The 18,052-nt window shown below is 41.5% G+C and overlaps 1 protein-coding gene across 1 annotated transcript in view; it reads right to left on the bottom strand.

Moving 5' to 3' along the window:
* Positions 1–17,395, bottom strand: part of PTPN20 (protein tyrosine phosphatase non-receptor type 20) — a 35,405-nt gene extending 18,010 nt beyond the window's left edge. Inside the window, exons 1-3 of the mRNA XM_061634770.1 lie at positions 17,331–17,395; positions 11,567–11,673; positions 897–1,045 (exon numbers count right to left, since the gene is read on the bottom strand). Of these exons, the coding sequence (XP_061490754.1) occupies positions 897–1,045; positions 11,567–11,615 (198 nt within the window). The 5' untranslated portion in view covers positions 11,616–11,673; positions 17,331–17,395. The remainder of the gene's footprint in view (positions 1–896; positions 1,046–11,566; positions 11,674–17,330) is intronic.
* Between the last annotated feature and the right edge of the window lie 657 nt (positions 17,396–18,052).

Raw genomic sequence — 18,052 nt, 5'->3', positions numbered from 1 at the left:
TAAGGAGGACAGGAAGGAGTAGAGGCCAAGTCTTTTGCTTCCTTCAATAATATTAAAATAATATTTAACAATATTGGAACTGGATTGACAATTACTTTCAAAATTCATGAATGGTAAAATTGAGAGCCCTTTTTGTTAAATATTCTCAAGAAGTTATCCAGCAGTTTAGAAGGAACTAAAGAAAGGAAATTTTCAACAATTTGTGTTTTATTTGAGAAATTTTAGTTCCCGAATAGCATCATCCCTCATAATTCCTGCCCCAATTCTGAATCAAGCTGAAGAGAGTGTTCACTACAATAGTATAACATTTGACTATGATGTCTATTTCCAAACACTGATTTATTGCCGTTCCTTTTTGAGTGTACACACAGATTCATCTCTGCACAGTGTGTGAAACATCCACCAGAAGTTGATGTGTGCTGTAATTCTTTTTAAAATTAATACCAGACGAAGAATCAAGAATCAAGATGGAGCCATTATAACAGAGCTTGGAAAAGTTACTTTTTTGAACTACAACTCCCATGAGCCCAATCCAGTGGCCATGCTGGCTGGGCTGATGGGAGTTGTAGTTCAAAAAAGTAACTTTTCCAAGCTCTGCATTATAATGAGATAGAAAGGGAGGGGGGAAATCCCCTGAATGCAAAAAAAGATTCAAGTGCATATGATGTGGCTCTAATTTGTAGAAATTTCCTAAACTTGCAATCCTATATTATTATTAGCAATTCTATATACATAGAACTGGTGTAAACCAAGCCTTGATGTAAACACTAAATTTGTGAATAGAAATGCACAAAGATTGTACTATAAGGATATTGCAACCACAATGATCTCGTAATGGAGATAATATTTTTGTTCATTGTTGTTAAGAGTAATGCTTTGGAAAGAGGGATACTCACCACGAACTCTTTCAAGATCTCTTGCTGTTCAATCTGCCTTTGAAGCTTCTGGATTAGATTTTCAGTATTACATTGTAGGCTGTTTTTATCCTGTGATAGCTTAATCTGTGCCAGTTGAGTCAACTCTTCTTCATTGACAAGTGCTATCCCTATTGGAAAATATTAATAATAATTCATTTCCAGTTGGTAGTGTCTAGTGGACAGGATGCTCCACAGAGAGATACATGCTGTGTTCCCAACTCACATACTGCCCCATGGAATAAATTTTCAAGGATTACCATCCTGACAGCATGGGTGTTCCAGAAGGTGTTCCAGCCATGGGCTTTCAGAAATGGCAAGCACTTGTAGACTTGGGACAAGTGCTGCCTTACTAAGTGGCTAACATTTAAGTTTTCGAATTTATTCAGTGCCAAGCTGCAGTTATAATATATGATACTTTTATGAAAACATTATTTTGATGACCCGGGAAGATTTTTCTTTCACCTGAATCTGATTTCTGGGTTCTGTCCCTGATGATTTCAAGTATCAGGGCAGTTTCAGATGTGGAGCAACACTGTCTTGTATAGCATTTTCTTTTGGGGAAGTTGTGAACAAATTACCAAATGGCAAGATTTTCTACTATGGTTTTGCATGGACATCAATGTTAATGAACATGGTAAAGATTGGGGCAGGGGCTTATTGTGTGGTGAGTTGGTTCTTAGTAACAGGACTGTTAAGCTCTAGATAATTTTCAGATTGAGATTTGGAGGTGCCTGTTGGCAAGTTTTGCAATTTCGCTAATTGTACAGTTGCATCTGCGACCTTGAATGCAAACTGGGACAGCCAGCTATCACAAAGAGCTCCTGGAGGTAGTATGAGGACTGCAGTGATTTTTTTTTAACTGCTAAATTTCAGTTCCTCTCAAAGTTGCCTGAAATGCCTCCTCATTTCACTATCAACAAATGCAGTAGCAAAACTTGGGGAGGCAGTGGAATTTTGCTCAGTCCTCAGCTGCTTCCAACGCAGCATCCAATCATTACTCTGTTTTACGGTGGAAGTGTAATATCATCACTGCTTCTAGACTTCAGGAATCCAAGTAAACGTTCTGTAGCCAAACTCTCAACCTTTTGTTGGCTAGATCTAAATGTAGTGAAGGCAATTTTCAGTGGGATGATGGAATGGGGGCAGATTAAATATTTCCCTCCTCACTACAATTCTCATGATACCCTTCTTGCTGCAATTCAGGGGAGGAAAATTATTGAGGCAATGCTCCTAGGAAAGGGAAAGGTTAAAGGGATGAGTTAATTTTTAGAAAGGAGAGATGCATCACAGAGAAAGGAATGTAATGTCCTGTATACTGCCCTGCTTTGAACATGGTTCATCTAGCCCTAGAAATTGTGCAGTTCTTCCATTGTGCAAAATAGAAGTAGGACTTCCTGAGAAAAATCAGAAACCTGAACAGGGAAAACATGGGAGGACATTTTGATCACTGTGTCATGCAGATGCCCCATAACATGTGAATGAACAAAGCATGGCTATTCCACAGTAAAAGCCCAGTGCCAAAAGCAGGCCTAGATTGGTTGCATGTGACAATGAATGGGAAAGTATTTCTATGAGCTATAGAAGTCTAATTTGCATATTATGAAAACTGGCCATTTATTGCTTATGGTACACTAGACAAACATTGAAACGAATCCGAAAGAAAAGTCTAAGGACAAAACCCCAAGGGTCTATGGTTAACCCCATTGCATGCATGGCTGGATTGGAGCAATTGCACCAGCCAAAAAGAAAAGAAAAGAAAAAAGTGTAAATCAGGCTCCTGTAAAGAAAATGTGCAGGCAGATTAGCCATTCTGGCTGCTCCTGTCTTTCAGTGTTTTTAGCCAATGAGTGAAGTCACATCTGTGATTGAAAGTGAGTTGTTTCAACACCAGTAGGTGGCCAGGTTGGGCACTATCTGAGGGCCCCTGCAGCTGACAGGAGCTGCTGGGGCTGGGTGAGTGTAGCTCCTGGTTTGCAAGCTGCACTAGCATTTGGTGATGGAACATGTGCCCTTCACCCTGATGGCTGGAGACCATCAACCCACCAGAGTGAGAGACATCCTCCCAGGCAATATTCCCCCAAACCTCCTGCTGCCAGGGGCTGGCCACACCACTTCCTATATCAGTGCATCAAATACTTGCCATCACCCAAGATGGTTAACACACCCCAATACCAACTTGGGCATGTGTGCACACGGTGGTAAAGCACTCAGCTCCCACTGCTTTCGAGAACATGTTCCAGTCTAGTGCCCAAGGGTCCACTGCAGTCTAGTGCCTGGCCTGATTCCCCCCTTCCTCATTTTCCAGTCTATGGAATCTCTCTAGGCCCAGCAGCAGTGGTTGGCCAGGCTGGAGAAAGTTGTGTACATTTATAATTAATATAGTACAGCCTTATTTATCCTATATTATTTAAGAATCTGTCTCCACAACCCCAATGGGGAGAAAGTTTGGAGGTTTGGAAGACAGGAAGTGATTCATTGTGTTCTTGTGAACAAAGTTAAGAATTTGATTATGTATAATCTGGTTTAGACTTTGCATGTTAAGGTTTGTATTAGATTTCTGTACAGAGTGACTCTGGTGAGATATGTGTGGATTTTAAAACATTTAACATTTTATTATTATTTATGGTTTGTCTTATTACTGATCTCTGTAAGCCATTCTGGAAGCTTTTTTGGCTGAAAAATGCTTTTACCCCCCATTAGTTTTATAGTGTGCGAAATAAAAATCTTGCTGCTTCAGAAGAGTAGAATTGTGTTCTTGAAACAATTATATTCACGGTAAAAATACTGGACTCTTTGCCCAGGCATTTTAATATTTTTAATATTTTTAACATTTTAGTATCTCAGTATTTGTATTTAATGTTGTATTTGTTAGTTATATGTTTTATTTGTTTGTTTAACTGTTGATTTGAGAATTAGATGGTTTTTAATATTGAAATGTAAAGATATATTTTTATTTGTTGTACACTGCCCTGAGAGCTTTGCTATGGGCGGTATAAAAATTGAACAAAATAAAATAAATAAATAAATAAAGCAGAAATAAGCAATCTTTTCTTTAAAATGGGGTGAACATAAGAGCAACCAGAGGGAAGCAAGCCAAAAGTCCATCTAATCCAGCATCCTGCTTCCTATTATGGCAGCCAACTGCACTAGGAAGCCCATAAACAAAGTTTGAGGTTTGAACCTGGAGAAGGAAAGGAATTCATCAATGGATATTAAACCAAGATTGCTATAGGGAGTCTCCAGGTGCCTAGGCAGTCTACCTTTGAATAAGCTAAATTTGTGGAGGCTAAAGGCAAGAAAGGGCTTTTTGTCTCAAATCCTGCTTTGTCAAATCACCTTTAAAGGGTGTGTAAGCCAGTGACCAACACCACATTATGTGCTGTGTGCAGCAATCCTTTTGTGTTCGGAATCTACTGCTCCATTTCAGTTTCATTGAGTTTCTGAGTGTTATAGAATTTATGAAGATCTATGAGTACCATGCAAACATTTCCACAAAGTAGTGCTTGAGAAAATACCTAAAGTACAATTAATTTGCATTGTCTTGTATACTCAGATTTGCCGATGCAATCCTTTGTATGTTTACTCAGAAAAGTCCCATTATGTTAAATGGGGTGGGTGGGTTGTGGTAACTGTGTTTTGCTTAGGCCTTTCTCTTCCTGTGCAGGAGCTGAAGAACAGGCAATCATTAAGAATTAACTGTAGTTTACAATCAAGTTTTGTTAATGCTTAGAGTTTTTTTTAGACTCAAGTAGTATTTTAATAAATAAACAATCTTGCAGTATAATGATGTACACGTCTACCTGAAAGAAAGTTTATTTATGTTTGATGGCACTTACGCCCAGGTAGTGACATCTAAAGTAGGGGGAAGGGTGGGGATATAGCGAGGTCTAAAGTGTGGAGGGGAAAGGGTGAGGGCTTAGCGAAATCTAAAATGGAGGTGGGGAGAAAGATGGAAGCTTGCAGTTGTAAGAGGTGAAGGTCTAACATGTTACCAGGGGGAGGTGAGGTTGGTGACGGGTGGGGAGAATTTGATGAGGGTAGGTGGGATTGGCAAATTGTGAGCAGGGGCAGGAGACCCTAGTGCTCTAATATATTTCTTAGTATTTAAGAAACCACAAGACTTATCTTATGGCACCTTATTTCATGTGTTCCTTTTTGGGGGAAGGGGCATTGTGATGTTCCTGTATTAATGTATATATGGTAAGTGCTGTTTGTATAGAAGATACATGGTAAGTGGAATGAAAGAAGAGGGGGGAGTAAATGAGCAGTAGAATGCTGGATGATTGGCTGAGTGTTTGGATGGCTGAGAGTATAAATGGAAGGATGACAGTTGAATCTGGGTGGACGTTAGTGGGTTGTTTGAGAGGTGTTTGAAGTGGTGGACGTGAGTGGGTTGTTTTGGTGGAATTGGGAGGTGGGTGTGAGTTGGTGTATGTCAGGAGAGTGTGGAGAAAGAGGGAGGTGGAGTTCAGATTAGTAATAAGTCAAATATCACAGTACCAGATGAAACCATAAGCTTGTAGATCATTATCAAAGTTATCTTGTTATTAATGTTATTTAATAAATACTATTTTGGTTTACCGAAGGTCTGATCCTTGGCTGGGGTTTCACAGACCAGAAGGGAGGGTAAGGTAATAACCAAGGCTGAAGGGAAACAGTAACAAATGGTGGCAGCGGTGTAACAAATGGTGGCAGCGGTGAAGAGGAGAAGATAACATTATAAGTATTGGGAGCAACCCCGAGTTATGAGTTATCTGCATTGCTACAAGGGGGTTGGGAACAGCATAGGCACGCAGTCACAAATGTAACCAGATAGAGAGACTCAGGCAAAGTCTCTGGGAACATTGGTTGTAGAACGTGACTGGTGGTGCTGCCTAGCAGGGGGATCTATTGAGATCTGTGCTAGAGCGGAGAGAGAAACCATAAAAAAGGACAGTCCGGACTGGTGGTGCCTAGTGAAAGGCAGTAGCCACGAGCAGGTAGGAACCTGACAGGGAGAGCCAGGGAAGTGCGTCACAGGTGTTGGCTGTAGCAGTGCGATACGAACAAAAGAGAGTCCAGATACAAAATAGAGAGTCCCTAAACAGTGGTGTGGCAAACAGAAATAACAAATAAAGATTACTTGTGAGAGTGACTGGCAAAGAGTGTGTGGCAAAGAGTGAGTGAACTCCAACACCATGGCTGAATATATAAAAATGAAAAGAGAGGAGCTGGTGGAGAAGTGCATAACATTCAATTTACCTCACGAGGGTAAAGGGGTAGATGAATTGAGGGTAGCACTAATAGGATTTACAACTGTCCAGCAAAAACAACCTGTCAGGGAAGAGACCCCAGAAGGGTATTCAAGCAATCCCGCTTATATAGAGTATTTGAGAGAGAAGTTAAGATGGGAGGCTGAGGAAAAAGACAAACAGCGGGAGTTGGAAATTGAGAGATTGAGGAGGGAAACGGATGAGAAAGACAAACAGAGGGAGTTGGAAATTGAGAGAACGAGAATGGAGTTTGAGGAGAGGGAGAAGCAACGAGCATTGGATGCTGAGATACAGGTGGAAAAGTTAAAATTTGAAAGAGAGAAGTTTCATTCTGAGGAAACAAGAAAGGACAGAAATGAAACCAAAATAAAGGTTACACCAAAAGATTTTGCGGTGTTTGAGCCGGGTCAAGATCCACAAATTTACCTCAGCACCTTTGAAAAAGCGGCTCAAATGTGGGGGCTACCAAAATATATGCAATATTTATCAAACTTGATCAAGGGGGAGTTGGCAGAGGTATACCAATATTTCCCCTCAGACAAGTCCGTCACATATGCTGAGTTTAAAGAGGCAGTATACAAAAGGTTCAGACTGGGACCTGACTATTTTAGAAAGTTATTCCGAAACTGTCAGATCCAAGCAGGGAGGTCTTTTGTTGAACTGGGAGCAAAGTTGATGGATATATTTGGAAAGTGGATGAGTAGTGCCAAAGCTCAGTCAGTGGAAGAGGTGAAAAGCCTCATGATACTGGATCCATTATTCCATCAGTTACCACCAGAAATAAGGCTCCTTGTCAAAGACCGTTCCTCTACATCGGTGCAGGAGGCCGCAGAGATGGCGGATCACTTTGCCTCCAATAGAACTGGCTGGGTGGGGAAAACATCAAGAGAGTTTAAACCCAGACCATATAATGGCGGCAAAAAGGATGTGGAGCCACAGCGAGTGAGTCCTCCAGTAAAATCTGAAGGGCACAGGACACCCCAGAGTGTATCTGTGTACCCTAAAACAGAGGAGAAATTATGCTACAAATGTGGTAGACCGGGGCACCTACATTTTCAATGAGGGGTTGCCAACCCCATTAGTAATCCTGCTCAGGCAAGGGCAGTAAAAACAGAACCAAAAGATCTAACAACGAAAAAGGTTCAGTTCTGCCAGATAAACTGGACAGAAGTAAAAGACCTTGATTCAAGTCTGAGAGAGGAAGTGAGTGTACAAGGGGCAAATTATTGGGCATTGCTTGATACTGGTGCCGCTCAGACGTTACTGAGGCCAGATTTAATAAAATCTGAGGAAATATTACCTCAGGAAACGGTGACTATCCAAGGAATGAGGGGTAAACCAGAAAGCTTACCCATGGCCCTAGTGAAAATGCAGTGGAGAGGCAGAGAGGGAAAATATAGAGTGGGTATTAATGCCCAACAACAAGAGCCAGTGATACTGGGAAGAGATGTAATGGGGGCACAAGGAAAAATATATGTCGTAACCAGACAACAACTTGGCAGAAAAACACAAGCCATGTTAAAAGGGGCTGAAGGAAACAGGGTGGAACCTGTTTTCGAGCCTATGGTCACCATAGCAACCCCTGGAAGGCCTGCTGAAAGAAACAACTTGTATCAAATGGTCTCTAGTGAAGAGACAGAGCAGTTCAGGGAAGAACTGAATAGGGATACAAGTTTGAAGCAAATAAAGGAGCAAGCCCTGACACAAAAGATTCCCTTTACTGACAAGCTGAGGAATCAAATTGTGTGTGAGAATGGGATTTTATGTGTGTGGATGCCTGCTGAGAGAAAGGGTTAATGTGAACCAGTGAAGCAATTGATAGTACCTAGCAAATACAGAACCAGATTGCTAGAGGTAGCCCACGGTGTCCCATGTGCAGGACATCTGGGAATAAAAAAGACCAAGAGGAGATTGGCGGCACACTATTATTGGCCAAATATCTCCAAAGATGTAAAACAACATTGTCTATCTTGTGGTATATGCCAAAAGGTGGGAAAAAGTGGAGTAAAGACCAAGGCACCCTTAAAGCCCCTTCCTATAATTGGACAACCCTTTTATAGAGTGGGAGTAGATTTGGTGGGCCCTTTTTCCAAACCCACAAGGCATGGCAAGAAATATCTATTGGTGGTGGTGGATTTTGCCACCAGGTACCCAGACGCGGAAGCATTAAGATCCGTAGAAGCCCCTGTAGTGGCAGAGGCTTTGTTAAAAATCTTTATGAGGCTGGGTTTCCCTCATGAAGTGCTGATGGATCAAGGCAGTGTATTCATGGGAGAAGTGATGCAATGTATGTGGAAGTGTTGTGGTCTAAAACATCTAAAGACCACCACTTACCATCCAGCCACTAACGGATTGACTGAGAGATTTAATGGGGTTCTGAAGGGCATGATAAGAAGTTATGTTCAAGATCACCCACAAGACTGGGATGAACGTTTGGGGTGCTTCTTATTCGCATACAGAGAAGTCCCTCAGGAGTCAACAGGCTTCTTACCCTTTGAACTGATGTTCACTAGAAAAGTGAGGGGTCCTTTGGAACTGTTAAAAAATTCATGGGAAGGAACCCTGGGAGAGTACAAAACATCTGTAGTAGATTTTGTATTAGACTTCCGCACCAAATTAACATCGATGATGGAAGCTGTACAAAAGAATTTGAGTCAAGCTCAGGAGAAGCAAAGTTACTGGTATGACAGAACAGCCAGGGAACGTGTGTATGATGTGGGAGATATGGTTATGGCATTCATACCCAGGAAACATGATAAATTACAGGCTAACTGGGAGGGACCATATACCATAAGAGAAAAGCTTGACACAGTGACGTATGTAATTACCACAAACCAATTAAACAAAAACAAAGTGGTTCATGTAAATATGTTGAAACCTTACCATACCAGGGATGCAAAGGTGTTGCAAGTTACCTTATTCCCTGAGGGAAGTGGGCCTGAACTTCCAGATTTGGTACAGGAAAGCAAAGACAAAGGAGGGGTAGATCAAGTGGAATGGTCAGAGGAGGTGAAAGAAGAAGTAAAGGAAGAGATTCTGAGAGTTTTGAAAAACTATGGAGATCTCTTTAGTAATAAACCTGGCTGAACCAGTATAGCCAGACATTCCATTGATACTGGAAATCATGCCCCAATCAGATCTGTTCCATACCGTGTGAATGGGAAAGATTTTGGGGAAATAGCAACCCCCTTGCATGAGTTGACAAAGAAAAAGTGTTCTGATCGTGTGGTATGGACGGATGAATGTCAGAAGGCTTTTGATCTGCTGAAGCAAGCCTTGTGCCAAGGACCTATATTAATAGCACCAGACTATGAGCAACCATTCATCGTGGCTACGGATGCGTCGGACCTCGCGCTGGGAGTCGTCTTGCTGTAGCAGAGAGAAGGCACCAGACACCCAGTGGCGTATCTGAGTCGCAAGCTGATGTGGAGGGAGAAAAAGTATTCGTCGGTCCAAAAGGAGTGCCTAGCGGTTGTGTGGGGACTGAACAAGTTGTGCCCATACATGTGGGGACGAAGATTTACGGTGACTACTGACCATCAGGCTTTGTTATGGTTACAGACTATGAAAAACCATAACACTATGCTGCAGAGGTGGTCCTGGGCCCTATAAGACTATCAAGTGGACTTCCAGTTCATAAAAGGCAAGGACAATGTATTGGCCGATGGACTGTCAAGGCAGGTGGCTGGGACTGCAGTGACGTGACGCAGATGTAGGAACAAAAAAGACATTTTCCCCATAAAGACTTGGTTTTATTGTTAATGTGGCGTATGTATCCTAGAGCAGGAATAATACTCTGCCGTTATTTTTAAGGGGGGGGAAATGTGATGTTCCTGTATTAATGTATATATGGTAAGTGCTGTTTGTATAGAAGATACATGGTAAGTGGAATGAAAGAGGAGGGGGGAGTAAATGAGCAGTAGAATGCTGGATGATTGGCTGAGTGTTTGGATGGCTGAGAGTATAAATGGAAGGATGACAGTTGAATCTGGGTGGACGTTAGTGGGTTGTTTGAGAGGTGTTTGAAGTGGTGGACGTGAGTGGGTTGTTTTGGTGGAGTTGTGAGGTGGGTGTGAGTTGGTGTATGTCAGGAGAGTGTGGAGAAAGAGGGAGGTGGAGTTCGGATTAGTAATAAGTCAAATTTCACAGTACCAGATGAAACCATAAGCTTGTAGATCATTATCAAAGTTACCTTGTTATTAATGTTATTTAATAAATACTATTTTGGTTTACCGAAGGTCTGATCCTTGGCTGGGGTTTCACAGACCAGAAGGGAGGGTAAGGTAATAACCAAGGCTGAAGGGAAACAGTAACAAATGGTGGCAGCGGTGAAGAGGAGAAGATAACATAAGTATTGAGAGCAACCCCGAGTTATGAGTTATCTGCATTGCTACAAGGGGGTTGGGAACAGCATAGGCACGCAGTCACAAATGTAACCGGATAGAGAGACTCAGGCAAAGTCTCTGGGAACATTGGTTGTAGAACGTGACTGGTGGTGCTGCCTAGCAGGGGGATCTATTGAGATCTGTGCTAGAGCGGAGAGAGAAACCATAAAAAAGGACAGTCCGGACTGGTGGAGTCCCTGGTGGTGCCTAGTGAAAGGCAGTAGCCACGAGCAGGTAGGAACCTGACAGAGAGAGCCAGGGAAGGACGTCACAGGCATCTATTTTGAGAATTGCACCAGGGTTCCCAACTATCATTGTCTAGCCATGATTTAGTACTTAGTGTCATTCAGGTAGTTTAAGGCTGCAATTCTAATCGTACCTATTCTTTTCTTGTTTATGAGAGACAATAATGTTCTTGTCTAGTTTTTGATTGATTCCCTTAAAGGAAGCCACAGACCTGAACTTGCAATACCTGGTTTACAACATATGCTATTGGAGGTTGTTGATTCATAGGGTCGCATAAGTTGTAACTGACTTGAAGGCACATAATATTAGGTTTTTCAGTGCTGTGTCTCCTAAGCCTTTCATGATATGGTGTTAGATGTCTAGTTTTAAACATAGATTCCCAGCAAGGCAAGGCCTGGTTTGCATGACACAGTAAACCAAGCTGGGACAATACCAACATGAGGCTCCCTTGACAGGAGCTCATAGCCACTTTGCTTCTTCCTAGTCCTTTTTGCTCCTTTGGTGTAGAGCAAAGCTAAAGTTTGCCTGGCAAGTGGATTTGTTGAAACCTGACTTTAGCTCATATTTAAGAAACGGGAAAACTTCCACACATTTACACTTGGTAAGTTGGTTATCTATATTCACTCATTAAAAACAACCAAAACCTGAAAACTAGAACCTCTAGACATGAGTGTTTTCACAATTTGACTGATGTAGGGTTTTGCTTCAATGACACCAAAAGGTAAATGAAATTAATACCAACTGATGTAGCTGTTAATATAGGTACCTCTGGGCAAAGTTGAAAGTCTCTGAATTATGCCTCCATCTTCACTCATGCAACCATCTGAGTCCACTTTTTCCAGGGTACGTATTTTAAGATTGTCTTTTTGCAGGCTGTAGGTCAACAACATTATTCACTTAACATGTTATATTGCGAATGACAGAAATCACCATATATAAGTTGCTTTCAGCAGCGCTAAATGAAACAACTCAAAGCAACTCTCTGTTTTCTTTCTCCTTGCTGATGACTATACAGAAATAGGGAGTCCCCTGTTGCAAGCTACACATTTGCCCTAACTTCTCTTGAGCAAGTGGCATGTTGTATGTCAGTCTGAGCTCCAGTTGTTGCAAAGGCAATTTCTCACACGGAACAGCAGGAGAGCCCCTTAATTCCTCAGATTAGTGAGCAAGGCTTGACCTAGCAGCTTTTGTTGGAATCACAGAATCTGTACCATGACACGATTTAACTTTTAAAAGACATCTTTGGTACTCTGGCTGATCTCTAGCAGTTCCTTTCTTTGGCCCTGCATAAACCCTACCCAACATGCCTCAGATCCCAGGTCCAGGACCATCTAATATGTCAGGACTTGAAATACAAGAGTGTGTACTGATCTTTGATCGAAATAAATTATTCATTCATTTATATTATTCTGGTGTTTCAAGCACATGTCATACTATTGCCTGTTGGCCACTATTCTAACATACTTGAAGATATAATGAACACGACTTGTGAATTGTGTGTAAGTCATTCAGATATTTTCCCATTTGTAACAGGAGACAGAATTGTCACAATTCTCCAGATGTTAACCCTGGGGGACTAGAATTTAAAACCCAGCTACTAAAACAAAAAGCACAAACTAGTAATAATACTTAACATTTATATAGTGATTTTGAGTATTCAAAACATTTCACATTCTTTGTAAGGTAGCTCAGTATTATCACTGCCATACTCTAGAAGGGGAGTCTGAAGATGAGAGACTGGCTTGTCTAAGACCATCTAGACTTTCTGACTTCATTCTCTAGACACCACACTACACTGGCTCTTGTTAATCCTCATATTTACATTTAGATTTAGGGGGCTTCCACATTAGGGCACTTCAGCTCCTGTAAGATTGCTTTTGCATGATCAGCTGGAAGTGGAAAGAAATCAGAATTACAGAATAGTAGATTTGAAAGGCACCTATAAGGCCATCGAGTTAAACCACTGCTGAATGCAGGAACCCAAAGCATACCTCAGAGGTGGCTGTCCAGCTGCCTCTTGAATGCCTCCAGTGTTGGAGAGCCCACCACCTCCTTGGCAATTGGTTCCATACTTGAGCCCACTCAGGGATGATCAAGAAGCGAAACTCACCTCTCTGTGTGACAAGAGTTGAAGAGTGCTATTATATCTCCCCTCAGTCTTCTCTTCTCAAGGCTAAACATAGTTCTTTCAGTATGTCTTCACAAGGCTTTTGTTTCCAGTTCCCTGATCATCCTTGTTGCCCTCCTTCTGAACCTGTTTCAGTTTGTCTGCATTCTTTGTAAAGTGTGGCGTCCAGAACTGGACATGGTACTCAAGATTGAGGACTAACCAGTGACAAATAGAAGGGAACAAATATTTCACACGATTTGGAAACTATACTTCTGTTAATGTGGCCTACAGCAGCATTTGCCTTTTTTGCAGCCACATCGCACTTTTGACTCATATACAACTTGTGATGAAAAACAATCCCAAGATTCTTCTCACATGCAGTATGGGTGAGACAAGTATCCCCCCACTTACAACTGTGTTTTTGGTTTTTTCCCCCTAGGTATAAAATTTTGCACATCCCTGTTAAATTTCATTCTGTTATTTTCAGCCCAGTGCTCCAGCCTATCAAGGTCACTTTGAACTATATTTCTCTCCTCAAGGGTCCCTCCCAATTTTGAATCATCTACAAATCATTTGAATAATTACCTGCACCTCGTCCAACTCATTAAACAAGATGTGGAAGAGCACTGGGCCCATGGTACCTCGCTTGTTACCTCTACCCACTTTGAGATGGACCATTAATAAGCGCTCCTTGCATATGATTCTGTAGCCAACTGTGGATACACCAGATAGTTGTTCCATCCAGCCCACATTTAGCTTGTTACAATCATAGACTAGTAGAGTTGGAAGGGACCTATCAGGCCACGAAGTCCAACATGCTAATCAGAATATCACTGGGCACTTTGTAAAAAGCATTGCTGAAGTCAAGATATATTATGGCCACACCATTCCCGTAGTCTGCCAGGGTTCCCGTAGTCTACTAGATCAAAAAATAAGATACGATTAGTCTGGCAGGATTTGCTCTTGAGAAAATCCATGTTAGCATCTAATAATCACTGCATTGTTTTCAAGGTACTTATAGACTGACCGCTTCATAATCTGCTGCAGAATTTTCCCAGAAATTTTCCCAGGAATTGACTGGTCTGTAGATTCTAGGTTCTTTCTTTGCCCTCCACAATTTTGCAAATATAATAGTGGTTCCAAGCATTCTTCAGCCACTTCCTTCAATACTCTAGCAAGCAAATATCAGACCCTGGAGATTTGAACTTGTTCAAAGTGATAAATATTCCTTGATCATTTGTCTATCAATCTCAAGCTGCAATCCTTTTAGCATCTCTTGCTAACCTCAGCTCATTCACAGCTTTAGCCTCTGACTCCATCCCTACAATTCTGTGCTACCTGTCATTATTCTTTCTGTGTGGCCTGGCCTTCCTTCCACTTCTAGTATGGGTCCTTTTTTATTTCAAAGTCATCTCTAAGTTGTGAAGTTGTATTGGCTTCTTCTGCTTTTCCTTTTTTCCTTGTTGGAATTGTTTGCAATTGTGCCTTTTGAATTTCCTTTTTTTAGAATCTTCCACCCATCTTGGACTCTTTTTCTCATTGAGGGGTCGCTTTGCCAAGGAATCTTACTTATTATTCTGAATTTATTAAAATTGGCTTTCCTGAGTCCAGGGTATGTGTCTGGGTACTCTCAGCTGTTGCATCCTTTAAAACCAAGAACATGGTCAATTTTCCCCAGTGGTCCTGAAACTGTCACTTCATCCATTAAGTTATCTCTTTTGGTTAGAATGAAGTCAAGGTTGGGTAGCTGATCCTCTAGTTCCTTATCAGCTTTCTAAAAGTTTGAGCCATTGCTCAGAAAACCAGAGAAAGCGTGGGATCCAGAATTAATCATGATTAGTGTATACTTACTATTTTAGTACTGGGAAAGGTAGTAATGAATGACGTAGAACTATGTTACATTCCTCTTATTTCAGTGAGTCTGGTCAAAGCATGACTAAGTCTGGATCCAACTAAAACACCATAAGAGATGAATACTGGAACCACATAGACTTTGGACTCATGAAAAACCCTGATGAAATCAGTGGTAGCAGAGGCCATAGAATGTTTGAAAGAAACGAAAAGTGTGACCAACAATCCAGAAAAAAAAATCAACATTTCCAAAACAAAAAGACACAGGAAGTAGAAGAAAGGCCAGACCACAAAGGAAGTGTACAGACATGTAGCATGGAAATGCAGGAGTGGCATGAGGAAGGCTAAAGCTGAGAATGGGGTGAGAGATGCCAAAAGCAACAAAAAAGCTTTCTTCAGATACATCCACAGTAAAAGACAGAGAAAAGAAATGGTGGCACAACTACTCAATGAGGATGGCAAAATGATAACAGATGACAAAGAAAAGGCAGACGTACTCAATTCCTACTTTGGCTCAGTCTTCTCCCAAAAGAAGGTCTCCTGAGAAACATGAAGTTGAAGGGGCAGGATTGCAGCTTGAGACTGACAGACAAATGGTCAAGGAATACCTAATCACTGAACGAGTTCAGATCTCCAGGGCCCAATGAACTGCATTGTAGTCTTGGAGGAACTGGCTGAAGAATTCTCAGAACCACTGTCTTATTATCTTTACAAGATGGGTGAAGTGCTAGATGACTGAAGAAGGGCTAATGTTATCCTTATCTTCAAAAATGACAAAAAGGAGGACCTGAGAATAGACCGGTCAGCTTGACATCAATCCCTGGGAAACTTCTGCAGCAGATTATAAGCATCCATAAGCATCATGAAAACAATGCAGTGATTACTAAAAGCCAGCATGGATTTATCAAGAACAGATCCTGCCAGATTAATTTTATCTCATTATTTTGATTGGGTAACCTCCCTAGTAGACTGTAGAAATGCTGTAGACATAAAATATCTCAACTTCAGCAAAGCTTTTGACAAAGTGCCCCATTAGCAAGCTAGCTAAATGTGGGCTGAATGGAACAACTATCAGATGGATCCACAGTTGGCTGTAGAATTGCACTCAGAGTGCTTATCAATGGGTCCTACTCAAACTGTGGGGAGGTAATAAGCAGGGTACAGCAGGGCTCATTCCGGTGCCCAGTGCTCTTTTCTTAATGCCTTGGATGAGGAGGTGCAGGGAGTGCTTATCAGATTTGCATATGATACAAAACTGGGAGGGATAGCAATACCTTGGAAGACAGAAACAAAATTCAAAGGGATCTTGATAGGCATTGAGCTGAAAACAACATAATGAAATTTAATAGGGATAAATGTAAAGCTACACTTAGGAAAAAGAAACCAAATGAAGTTATAAGATAGGGGACACTTGGTTCAGCAGTACTTAGAAGGCGCTTGGGATTGTTGTTGATCACAAGCTGAAGATGAGTCAACAGTGTGATGTGTTTGCAAAAAAGGCAAATGGATTAACAGAAGTATAGTTTCCAAATCACATGCAGTATTACTTCCTCTGTATTCAGCACTTGTTAGGCCTCGTCTTGGGTACTGCAATTAGCTCTGGACACCACATTTTAAGAAAAATGCAGACAAACAGGAATGGGTTCAGAGGAGGGCAATGAGAATGATCAGGGCACAAGAAACAAAGCTGTATGAGGAGAGACTGAAGGAACTGGGCATGTTTAGTCTTGAGAAGAGAAGACTGAGGGGAGATATGATAACAGTCTGCCCTACAGAGGATTATTATTATTATTATTATTATTATTATTATTATTATTATCTTTATCTTTATTTATACCCCGCCATTTTTCCAAAACTGGAACTCATGGCGGCTTCCAGATAAAAAATACATCCAGGATGGCCAGGATTTCATCTCAGTCGTCCCAGAGTGCAGGACACGGAATAATGGGTTCAAGTTACAAGAAGCCAGATTTCAACTGAACATCATGAAAAACTTCCTAACTGTACAGTACGACAATGGAACCAATTACTTACAGAAGTGGTGGGCTCTCCAACACTGGAGGCTCCAATCCTCCCCTGTAGTGGTAGTGGACAGATAAAGATTATCAACCCGCAGAGACTACAGGAATCCACCGGATTCATGAGTGCCCTGGGGGAATTCCTACTAGACAGAGCACCCTGTTGAAGCCCTTGTCATGCTGTTGAACAACGAGATGCTATGGGCTCTTAATACAGTCACTCCTGAGCACGCTGTCCGGAATTGTGGAGCCCGGTTTGCACTATGATACACCAGTGAACTAAGTGAACTGTTTCTCATATTATGCTTCTCTGAGAGGGGGTTTCTTCAGGAAGCCATTCCTTTCTTTGCCTACATATACATTGTCTAAATATGAGAAATAACATACAAATGGCCTCCCAGAGGAGCTGTGACCTGCAAAGCTGCTTCTGGGTGGTTTATGTGTGGCCTTTCAAAAGGCAAGCATTATTTCATAAATAACATGATGGAGCTGGCAGATAATACAACTAGATTTTAAGTGTGTTGATGAATCCAGATGTGCCAAAACCATACCTGCCTGAAATATCAGAATTCCCAGGTCCATTGTCTTTGAAAGGGGAGCTGCTTTTACTATCTGTATCCTTTAAAAAAAACACCTTGGTGAGTGATCTTAAAAGAAAGGCAACTGAAAATGCTGTTAGATATATTTGTCCAGAAGTGCTTACACAGCAGCATGGTGAATTCTGGAGAGTTATCATCAGCCACTTTTCTTCCTACTAAGGTCCATCAAATATAATTGCTGCCATGGAAGGCAGCAAACCATGGAAGGTTGGGGCACTCAAGGGCAGGGTCCAATCAAATGATCAGAGCATGTGACTTGATACACTGCCTACATATGAACCTTTTTTACACTTGTTCACGAACATTTGTTGCATACTGCACGTGTACTCAGAGCTACTGTTTTCAGGGTTCATTAATCTGGAGATTATAGAACAGTGATTATTGTACTATGCCAATAAACTCCTGTTTATTTGGGGAATTAACAAGAGACCACTTTGCCGGCAGCGAGTGAAATGACTTTGTGATGAAGTGGTTATTGCAATATTACTGAATAGCAGGATGGTTTCTTGTTGCAAATTATACACAGGTTACCCAAACTCATGATGCCTGGACCAACAGTTTATACTATGACAGGGCAGACAAAGTTGCAGGTGCAGAGTATATTGAGTGCCAGATTAGGATGGAAAGGGTCTTATCGATCTGGTAGAATTGCAGTAGAGGCCTAGATGCACTAG

The sequence above is a fragment of the Rhineura floridana genome, chromosome 7, assembly GCF_030035675.1.
Source record: "Rhineura floridana isolate rRhiFlo1 chromosome 7, rRhiFlo1.hap2, whole genome shotgun sequence".
NCBI classification, from domain to species: domain Eukaryota; kingdom Metazoa; phylum Chordata; class Lepidosauria; order Squamata; family Rhineuridae; genus Rhineura; species Rhineura floridana.
The sequence above is the reverse complement of the archived record's forward strand: the minus strand, read 5'-3'. Positions and strand labels throughout refer to the sequence as shown.